This window comes from Ictidomys tridecemlineatus, chromosome 6 (genome assembly GCF_052094955.1).
Source record: "Ictidomys tridecemlineatus isolate mIctTri1 chromosome 6, mIctTri1.hap1, whole genome shotgun sequence".
Taxonomy (NCBI): domain Eukaryota; kingdom Metazoa; phylum Chordata; class Mammalia; order Rodentia; family Sciuridae; genus Ictidomys; species Ictidomys tridecemlineatus.
The window spans coordinates 99904337-99916104 of NC_135482.1; the positions used below are offsets into that span (position 1 = coordinate 99904337).

The following is an 11768-nucleotide window of genomic DNA, read 5'->3' on the forward strand; positions in this document are numbered from 1 at the left end:
TTTTGGGTATGTTTCTCAATTTCCTCTTTCGTTTTCCCACGTCTTTGAATCACTGGAAACTTTAGATCTTTGTGTATTAGCATTGGACATTTTTTAGTCATATCAGATTGTGGAGCTGTTATTATCTTATTATCTGAGCCTTGGCCTCTTTGAATGAAAACAGGTCTCTGGATATCATTTTCAGGGAGACAGAGACATACAAAAGGTTCTAGAAACTTCTGAACACACAGAGACTCACATAATGATACAAGAAAGGCAAGCTCAAGGTGGAGGTGAGTATTTTGTTTCTCCAGATAGCAAGTTAGAAATGTATGAGATGATAAGAGTCATCTGGAAAGAAGGGGTAGAAAATGGACAGATTTAAGCAACAGAGATTGTTCCAAGGCAGTAGAATTGGGAATCTGAAGGAAAGAATAATGTCTCTGAGTCAGAAGCACTTATAAGAATAAGTAATCAAACATGAACATAGAAGACAACATTAATCATTCAAGAAAGACAGGTGATCAGTAGAAGAATATAATAATAAGAAAGAAAGTATAAGGAAATGGAAGTTACAGTTGCCTGATGGATTTTGTCCAGATTGCTCTGTGTTTCAGAGCAATGTTATCTATCCTGAGAGGTTTGAATTTGTCTTGTTGGTCTGATAGAGAAGAGAGTCTGCTGGTCCTTGAAGCTCTGGTCCATTGCTCTGATTTCCATCATACTCCTCAGTGCTTGTTTCATTGTGAGCTGTGTCAGTAAGTTTGGCACTGAGGTGCCATTTTTTCTTGGTTCTTTCTCTCTCATGTTCTGTAAAGATTCCCTGGGATTCATCCTACTTTACCTTACAAATAGGTCAGCTCTTACTCAGAATGGCATGCTTTTCTTGATTTTGCTTCCTACCGTTCTTGCTATTTCTCTATCTTTCAACAACAGAGTCTTCTAGATTTACTTTATCTGGCTTTGTTAACATTTGCTGAATCATGACCTCTCAGGTGCATGGGTGTTATTTATAGATCTCCTAAGGTACCATCTTTCAATACTGGGTCCCCCATTGATCATGTGTTTTCTAGTCAAAAAATCCCTGTATTGGGAAGGCAACTCTGATTGCTTTCATAATGATTATAGTTTAGATAGGGGTCTTTGACTCATGTTGGTGTCTCTTTAAATATGAGAGGAAAATAATTCAGATGAGATAAGGACAGTGTAAGAAGATAAAATATTCCTTCCTTTTTCCATTTGCCTCTAAATAAATATCTCAAGTTCTTTGTGTAAGAAAACTCAAACATAGTTTTTTAGTACAATCTATAATTTGATTTTCTATTCACTGATAAGGTGAATAAAAATAGTTCTTGAATAGTTTGTAAGGGAGTGAAAGTTGCTTGCTGTGTCAGAGTCTTGCTATACATGAACTTTCCTTTGAGAAGTAAGTAAATCTATCAATGTTAAGTAAAACACAGATCATTATCACCAAAGTTATAAAATATTTTGGTTCTCTAGATCAAGTGTAAGAGAGAAGAGAGTTAATAATAGTTATTTCATTAGTCAAGAAGCAGAAATTCAGGATGCCAAACATGGGCCAAGAGAAAGGTAGACATTTGTAAAAGTATTGATCTTTAGTAGTAGGCAAAAGTGAAAGAAGAGAAATAGTATTGAAGAGTCAAATCAGGACCTGAGAGATAATAGATTTTGTTTAATGTTGTTTAACATGCACACCCATGAACAAGAAAGGTAGTTTGTATTTGAGACATGTAGATATTTAGAATATCTCCAAATGCTTAAAGTCTCCCCTTGGTTGTTATTTATACCATGTTTATCTATAGCTACATGCAATCAGAAGTATTTAGAAAATATTCATATAACTGTGACTTCTTCAAGATTACTAAAATAATGTATACCAGATTTCCAGGAAGTCAATAAATATCTGTACATGGTTTGTTACAAGTCATTTTTCTAGGTATTTGCAAGTAAGTGATGTAGAAAACAGAATCTCTGCTGTAGAATCTAGAATTTAAATTATAGTGGTGGAAGAGACAAAAATAAATCATCAGATAGACAAACAAGTAAGATAAAAATGAATATAGGCAAGCATAATTCAGGTTGGTCTCTACTGGCTTGCATAAGGAAGAAGAGTGGTGGGATGGGAAGTAAGCTGGCTTGGTACAGACAGAAAGCATGAGGCTCTATGGGTGGATTCTCATTCTTTTCTTTCTTTTTCAGTGACTTACCATTTTACAAGTAACAAATATGACAAAAGACTGTCTGTACTACACACATATCATTCAAATCTAATCTGCTTCAGTGAAGGGACAACAGTGGCAGGTAAAGATTTACAATGTTTATCTACACTTTCCCTTTCTCGGAGAAAACTCAGGGTTAAGCTCAAGATTGGTGTATTCTTGTATGTGTGTGTGTGTGTGTGTGTGTGTGGGTGTGTGTGTGTGTGTGAGAGAGAGAGAGAGAGAGAGAGAGAGAGAGAGAGAGAGAGAGAGAGAGAGAGTGTTTCTGCTTGGATATCTTCAAAGTGTCTCTGAACTTATATGCTCATATCAGGCTTTAGTTATGTATATCAATATATATTGAAATTCTTGATCTTGATGAATGCTGTCAACATCCACATGTTTGCTCAAGTTAACTCTGGAAATAATAATTCTCACAATTTCCACATTATTTTCACCCTTTATTAAAATAAATTCCCATTTTTGATAAGTTTCCCAATTAATGCTATCCTTCTTCATTCTTATCACTAGCTTTATTACTGGTCAGATTGTTTCAGGTTTAGATCACCACACTCTAAAATACACTCCTAATACCATCAGATGTTGGAGAATTGGGTTCAGGATTGTTGTCTGCTTTACACTATGGTGCAAAATACCAAAGAGATGCAAAGCGCATGTCTATGGAGGTCTTATGGTCTTAATGCTTCCAAATCTATGCAGGTGTTAGACTCTTGTTATTCAGGAGTAATGAATACCCTAATGCTATGGCAAAACCTTTTAAAGATGAGGAGAAGGCAGATGTTTCTTATGAGTAAATAAATATATAAATTTATATAAGCATATTTCATGTATATTTATGTTTATAATATTTATCTTTATAAATATATAATTATATAATTATATATTTAAACATATAATGATTAACAAATATATGAAAAAATGTTCAACATCTCTAGCAATTAGAAAATGAAAATTAAAATTATAGCCAGAATGGCAATTATCAAAAATACAAGCAACAATAAGTGTTTGAGAGGATGTGGGGAAAAGGTTACATTCATATATTGTTGGTGGGACTGAAAATTGGTTCAACCACTCTGAAAAGCAGTATGAAGATTCCTCAAAAAATGGAGAATGTAACCATCATTTGACAGTTATATCATTCCCTGGCATATAGCCAAAGGATTTAAAATCAGTATTTACATAAGAACATATATATTTATAATATTTGTTGTACAAGTTTAAATATTTATTTTATAAATTTTATAAAATGAATATTTATTTTGTTGTTGTAGTTGGAGATTGAACACAGGACCTTACAAATTCTAAGAAACCTTTGTCACTGAGTTTTCAATTTGTTTTTGGTCAACTTTTTGAGATTTGGTATATTTGACATATGAAAAATGTTTCAGTATGTAACTTAATTGACAAAGCCAAAACCCAACATTGAAAAAGATAATTAAATCTTAAAATTCATACATTAATATGTACTTTCAGGAGGACTGTAAAAATCAGGAATTGTTAATGAATGGAATGCATAAGTAATGTTCTAAAAGCAGCTAATAGTAAACTGATAAATATGTTGTCTATTTTATTCATTTTGTAGCATTATAAAAGGAAGAATAAGTCTATAGATTTTCATCACTTAATATGTAACAACAGAAATGATTAACAAAAGTCTGTGTATAATAATATGAATGAATCATGTGATTTTTAAGAAAACTTCTAGAAGACTACATATATTATTATGTTTTCTTTCTGCTGTGCAGAGGATTGAACTCAGTGCCTTGTTATGCTTAACTGATGCTCTACCACTGAGTCACATTACCAGCACTCTATTTTCATACCTTGGTAAAAAATCAAAACAAATCTAAAGAATTAATTATTTAAGCATACATATATATTATGCTAAAATTATACATATAGCATAAGTCATGCTGAGTGTATGTCTAATAAAAAATATGGCAGTGAATTTATATATGGCTAGGTATCGATTTCTTCAATCCTACAAACTGATACTTCTAAGAGAAAAAGGGAGAGAACTGATCATTAAAACACTTTAAATTGCTTGATACTTTGATAAAATTAGTGGTAGGTGACATTTATTGAGTAATTATTCTGAGTTAAGTATCTTTTATAATGTTTTTCATGTATTATGTGACTGAATCCCCCATGAAGTTGTCGCTTTTATTATTTCTATTTTATAGATGAAATAACAGACTCAAGGAGGTAATATTGGGCTGGTGGAGTTGCTCAGTGGTAGATATTTGGCCTAGCATGTTTGAGGCTCTGGGTTTGATACCCAATGTTAAAAGGTTAATAAAAAGGAAGAAAAAATAAAAGGGGTGGTGGAGGAGGAGGAGGTGGTATAACTAGCTTAAAGACACATGAAATAAATGGTAGAGCCAGAATTCTAATCAGGCATAATCAATGAGGCATAATTCTAATAGTTATAATTTACATTTCAAAAACCTAAAACTTGGTGGCTTATTCAAGATCCATGAGTAGAATTGGATTTCCAGATTCATCTGTGTTAGTCATTTAAAACTTCAAGACAACTTTGAACTTATGATGTATAAGAGACAGGGAACAACAGGACTAAAAAATCTCCAACAGCAGTAGTCAATTATTATTATTTTAAAATTTATTTCTATGTGGTGCTGAGGATCAAATCCAGTGCCTTGCATGTGCTAGGCAAGCGCTCTACCACTGAGCCACAACTCCAGCCCTAGTAGTCAATTACTAGAAAACAAACAAACAAACAAAAAAACCGGAGGAATTTTGTAGGCTAACTCAGTAGTCAATTATTGAAAAACAAACAAACAAACAAAAAACCCAGAGGAATTTCGTAGGCTAACTTATTCAATATTGAAGACTTAATATTTAAGAATGTTTACTTAACTTCAATTCTATGACCCCCAAATTATATAATTCAGAGAAAAGTTAATACCTGAATTAAGAAACCAACTCTAAATAACAACCACAGATCCTGGAAGTTTTATGTGTATAGAACATATCTCTTTCATCTAATTTGTCTCACCTTGCAATCACATTTCTCTTTCATATAATACAGAAAAAGTCTGGGGATGTTGCCCAAGTACTTGGAAGCCATTTGGTTCAAGATGCTACCTCATTTCTACTGAACAACATTTTTGGGCTAAGAGTGAAGAGAAATGTGCTGAAATGGGGGCACATTTGGTGGTGATTAATACAGAAGCAGAACAGGTACTTTTTCCATCTTTACTTTTCATCAAACATCTTTTAATTGTAGCAAATAATATAGCAAAATTTACTCTTACCCATTTTAAGTGCATAGTTTAGTTGTGTTTATTGTGTTCACATTTTGGTGCAACTGATCTCTAGGATTTTTCATCTTGCAAAACTGAAACTCTCTTTCCACTGAACAACTACCCATTTTTCAATCTACAAAGGCCACAGCAATCACTCTTCCATCTTTTGCTTCTGTAGTTTGACTCCTTTAGATTCCTCATGTAAGTGGAATCATATCATATTTCTCTTTCTGTGACTGGCTTATTTCATTTAGCATGATGTCTGCAAGGTTCATCTATATTGTTGTTTGTAATAGCATTTTTTCCTTTTTAAGGTGGAATGATATTCATTCCTATGAATATATTTACATATGCCAACACTTGTTATTTTCTATTTTTTCTTTTTATTCTGTCAATTTTAGTAGGTATATGGTGATATCTCAAGGTTTTCATTTGCCTTCTTCTAATGCTTAGTGATGTTGAACATTGTTATATATGCTTATTGGCCATTTGTATATTTATTTGGAGAAAAGTTTAGTCAGGTATTTCACCCATGTTTTAATTGGGTTACTTATTTTACTGTTGTTAAGTTGTATGTGTTCTTTGCAGTTCGGATATAAACAATTTATCATTTATGATTTCCAAATATTTTCTCCCATTAAATGGAGTACTTTTTCATTAGTTGTTTGCTTATTTTGCTGCATAGATGCTTTTTGGTTTGATATGGTCCTATTGGTATACTTTTGCTTTTTTTACCTGTGCTTTTGGTGTCATATTCCAGAATACATTGCCAATTCCAATGACAGGAAGATTTCCCCTTATGTTTTCTTCTAGGGGTTTTACAGTTTTACACCTTACATTCAGATCTTTGAAATATTTGGGTAACTTTTGTGTTTGTCATAGATAAAGGCCCAACTTTACTCTTTTGTATTTGGATATGCAGTATATCCAGCATCGTTTATTAAAGAGATGCTCCTTTCTCCATTGTGTGGTCTTGGCACCTTGTTGAAGATAATTTGACCACATATGTCAAGGTTTATTTCTGGACTCTGTTTTTCGTTGGTCTATATGTCTGTCTGCATGCTATTACTATACTGCTTTGATTACAAAACAGTTTTGGAATATATTTTGAAATCAGAAAGTAGGAGTCTTCTTTGTTATTCTTTTTAAAGATTGCTTTGCCTATCAGGGGTCCTTTGAGATTCCACACGGATGTTAAGATTTTTTCCTATACCTGTGAAAAATGACATTTGGATTTTGATAGGGATCACTTTGAATCTGTAGATTGCTTCGGAGAGTATGGATATTTTAACTATATGAAGTTTACCAATCTATGAACATGAAATGCTTTTCCATTTATCTGTGTCTTCTTTATTTTTCTTTTTCAATGTCTCTCATGACCTAGGTTAATTTTTGTTTTTAAGTATTTTTTTTAGATTTTATTGTAAATTTATTTCTTCCTTAATTTTCTTTTCAGGTTGTTTATTGTTAGTGTAAGAAAATATTACTGATTTTTGTATGTTGATTTTGTATCCTGCAACTTTGCTGAATTTTCAGGACACTCAAGAAAACCAGTGATGTAACTGCAGTTCAGATCTGAAGTCCTGAAAATAAGGGTCGCCAATAGTATAACAACTTGGTTAGGCAGACAGCAAAGAAAATAGGATAAATTACTCCTTTTTCTTTTTCTTTTCTTTTTTACTGTTGCCCTAAAGCATGTTTATTACTTTATACTTGAACATTACTAAATTTATTTTATAACTTTGTCCAGGAATCATTGATTGCAAAGTATATGAAATATAAGACAAATCATATCTTCCTTTGTTTTTTATTCTGTTCCTCTCGACAAATTGGATGATGCTAATCCACCCTGAGGAGGGCAATCTACTTACTGATTCTGCATATTCTGATGCTAATAATATCTGGAAACATACTTACAGACATGCCCAGAAATAAAGTTTTAATCTGGGCACCCCTTGGCCCAGTCAGGTAGAAACATAAAACTAACCATCACAGCATCTTAACATGTAAAATAAAAAAGTGGTCAAAAGCACAAAAATGAACTTATGGCCATTTAAAACCCTTCTGTCTCTTGGTAAAGAAAAGAATGAGTGGTGGGAATTTATGGGTTAGCACTTTCTCCTTGCAATGATGATGTTTTTTGCCTGCATATTTGGTTAGTGTGCCACCATGTGACTGTTTCTTGCATCCTGTGTTTTCTTAGTATACTTTAAAGGATATTAAAAACACTTATTCTGTTTAATAAGGAAATTCCAAAGTCAATATTAAGTCCTATTTTTTTTCCATGCAGAATTTCATTATCCAGCAGCTGAATAAAACATTTTCTTATTTTCTGGGGCTCTCTGATCCACAAGGTAATAATAATTGGCAATGGATTGATCATACACCTTTCGAAAAAAATGTCAGGTGAGTTCAGACCTAGATTAATGAAATTTAGGACCTTGTACACTTAGAAAATCTAGGAAATTTTGTTAAGATCTTGAGGCTATTAATATATAATTATAATGATGATAACATAATCTAACAATTATTAAATTCTTACTAAGTGAACACTCTTAAATTTTAAGAAAACTTCTCTGTTTTAGAATTCACTTTTCAGAGGAAAAATGAAAAAGTTTGCTCAAGATTATTGAATGAATATTATGAGAAACTCTGTTTCAATCCCATGGCTATCCAAAAATGGTGCTCTTAGTCATTGCATTGTTTTCTATAGACTTGTAAACATAAGTAGCCACTTAAATTAATTCTAGTAAGTATTCAAAATATCTGGGTTAGAAATATGTGTAATTTTAACAATTATGTAATTATACTTTTGTGGCCTTTAAAAAGGAATTTAATTATGTACTACCTTATTTTACTCTCACACAATCTTGTGAGTTATCTAGACACCTTTATTAAGATTTGTTTTTGTAGATGAGGAATCTAATACCTGAGAAGATTAATTTATTTGATTAATAGCAAGATAAATTAGTAGTAAAATTGTCTTTAATTCCAAAACTAATGACTAACTACCCAGCCCTGCTCCATAGTGTATTCCTCAGAGGCAGGGTAACTTATTTATGTTTAGACTCAGGTACCTGATGCTCATTTAAGGCAGCTGTATGAGAACAGAGAAGCTTATCAAGAGGCATGTAAATGCTTCTTTATAAATGGATATAAAGAGGAAGCTTCTATGATGTGCTGGTAAGAAAGAAATTGTTAATAAGCTAGGTCAGGAAAATGGCTCTGTAAAGAGGAGGAAGTCAACATCAGATTGCAGGCTGAGGTTCACCACATCATGGAGAATGTTAGACAAACACATGAAAATGTGCTTCCATACTTAAATTTTTGGTGAGGGGCAGTATGAGAAAAGGTAGAAACTGTTAGAATGTTCTCTCATTCTCAACCCAATTTTGCTAGACATCAAACTTATATACTTTTTGATCAGTCACTATGCAATTATTGAATAATTCTATTTACCTTTGTTTCTCTTTAGATTCTGGCACCAAAATGAGCCCAATTTTTCTGCAGAGCAGTGTGCTACAATAGTTTTCTGGGAATCTAGAGGATGGGGTTGGAATGATGTTTTCTGTGATTCTAAAAGGAATTCAATATGTGAGATGAAGAAGATTTACCTATGAGTATCAATTTATTCATTGACACCATGAAAATTCAGACCCATCATAAAATGATAATTATTTGTAGTGTACATGCAATTCTTGTGTCACAGAGATTTATGGACATATTCCCCTGCTTTTTTCACTTTAATCAATCCTCTTCTAGTTTCTCATTTTCCACTAATAATAGAATAAGTCTTTTCTCCCTTTGTTCTGCTCTTTCATATATTATTTATTCCTTTTTCACCTTTCTTTATACATACTTCCACATTCATTCCTTGTTCCAGAGATTACACTATTTTATTTGTTGGAAGAATTATAAGACAGCATTATTTGAAAATTATGCCTCTGTTACTCAAAATGCCATAGAGAAATCCCTATGATTAAGATTGTGATTAGAATTGCAGTTTTCTGAAGGACTAACAAGGGCTGAGGGATCTAATTTAGATTGCTCACTCTTGGCTGGTAACTTGGCATTGGCTGTTAGAGGGCTTCAGCTCCTCATCATATGGAAATCACTCTCAAGCTACTAGCATGTTCTCACAATACAGTAGCCACCTTCCTCTAGAACAAGTGACCTAAGAACACAAATGAAAGCAGCAATGTCTTTAATCATCTAGCCTTAACAGTTACATGCCATAACTTTGGCTATACTCCACTGGTTAGGTGAGAAAAACACAGCAAACAGTCTACTTTGATCTCCTGGGCTCTGAAGCAGAAAGCCACAATGTGGGTGTTTCAAGATGGCCCTTTGCTTCAGCTCTCCAAGAAATGCAGAGTACTTTTCAAACAACAGATTATCGTGCAGACTGTCTCTCTGTTCTACAGATTCTTTTGTGCCAAATTTATTCACTCTGTTTTGATCTCTTTCTGCCAGTCACTCCTCCCCTCTGAGATAAACTGGTGTTGCTGGTGCCACCAGCCTAGCTCCAAAGTACTCTTTCTCGTCCTATGTTCAAAGAACCTGACTTTCTGTGTCTCTAAGATTCTCTTACCGTCCAGTATTGAATTTCAGTGAATCCCTTCTGTCCCCCACTTCATTGAGAAGCCATACTCCTGCTGCTTAAATCCCAGGCCATGGAGTTGCTAAAAAATGTACCCTTCCTCTATTCCACCATATTTCTTCTTCTATTAATTATTCCTTCGTATTTCGTATCTTATTTTTCTAGCTTCTTAAAATAAATTACTGTAAAAGAAATAAAAGAATCCATAGATTTTAGTCTTTTTTTTTTTTTTGGTTATCAGCAAAACATTCGAGGCTATACATTTACTTTGGTTATCATTATGGCTAAATCCAACAGGTCATAAAATTTGATAATCTCATTATTTTTCCCTTTACATAATACTAATTGCAAGAATATTTTCTTTTTAGTCTATGGTATTCTAAAATTTTCACAAGAATTGGCTTTTGGTTATTCTTTTGAAAATTTCATATTGAATTTCACTTAAAGAATGTGACATATGCATATTATTACATTTTCTTTTTTTTTTTTTTTAAAATTTCATATCACTCCTTTGGCATACTGATCTGGACAGATTTTTTAGTTATGTTTAAAATGAGTACTGGCCCCTAGTGGCAGGGCCAAGCAACTGGAACATGGTTCAGAAATCAGAATGAAAGACACACTTACACATGATCAAGTTGCATATCACTACTACAAGGCAGAAGAGGAATTCTAAGATATATAGAAAGATATACACACCTTAGAGGCCAAGGAGCTTATCCCACGTGGTGTGAGAAATGGCTTATTTTCTGGTAACCACAAATGGGACTATTTAATCACCACTAGAAACCCCAGAAGGGTGGTATTATATATATATACATGTTTTACTTTTTATGAAAGTGAGCGTAATACAAACTACAGAATAGTGCAGAATGGGATCTTAGGAGCATAAATTGTCTCTCTTCTCAGGCTTCTTCTTATTAGTTCCTCCCTATTCTGTTCTAACAGAGGTTCTTAAATGGCACTGCAAAAAAGCCAGAACCACTACTTCAACTTGTGGTGAGCCGTTTCTGCGGACCATAGCCACCATTAGAATATGTCGCTGGCTGCCACTGTGGTCAGTGATAAACAACTCCTTATTAGGGAGAGTTGGCGTGTTTTGAGATAACACCCTATGAGAAAGATCCACGAGGCAGCTTTGCATTGGGGCTCGGGATGCTTTATTAAGACTGGGAGGTACCGGTAGGGGAGAAGAAGCTTGAAGTCATGACTGAGATAAGGCCTGAATAAACTGCTGAAAGAAGAATCCTGTGTCGTGTCTTCCTTTGCCGGCTGGGGGTCGCGACAGTTGGTGGCCCGTATGGGGACTTCCTCAAACCCAGGATCCAGAACTTTCAGCAATCAGGGTGGTGCACCGGTAAGTTCCCAGGTAAAGTGGGAATCCGCAAGTAAATAGCAGGACGCTCCTCGGTAGATAAAGGAGCGGGAAGAATAATAATAACAGAACGCTCTTCGGTAGATAAAGAGAGAGCGGGGCTTTGTACTTTCACTTTCTTTATAACTTTGATAACATTATGGGCGCTACCTCTTCAAGCCCAATTTTGTTGGCCTTGGATGGGCTGCTACGTTCCAAAGGACTTAAGGTAAAGCACAGCACTTTGCAGATGTTTCTAAGAGAAGTTGATATAGCTGCTCCTTGGTTTGCCTTTTCAGGAAGTCTTACGATTCCCAGTTGGGACAAAT

At 34.0% G+C, this 11768-nt stretch overlaps 1 protein-coding gene across 5 annotated transcripts; it reads left to right on the forward strand.

The window, feature by feature from the left end:
- The first annotated feature begins 241 nt into the window (after positions 1-241).
- Clec6a (C-type lectin domain containing 6A) lies at positions 242-9105 on the forward strand. Of its 5 annotated transcripts, none has more exons than XM_078052414.1 (6): positions 242-272; positions 648-737; positions 2200-2301; positions 5275-5420; positions 7776-7891; positions 8961-9105. In XM_078052414.1, exons 1-6 carry the CDS (start codon positions 242-244, stop codon positions 9103-9105), a joined length of 630 nt encoding a protein of 209 aa, XP_077908540.1. The 5 variants fall into 5 exon arrangements, with proteins under 5 accessions (XP_077908540.1, XP_077908539.1, XP_077908543.1 ...); XM_078052413.1 differs by having other exon boundaries at positions 242-266; positions 5269-5420; XM_078052417.1 differs by lacking the exon at positions 648-737.
- Positions 9106-11768: the final 2663 nt, after the last annotated feature.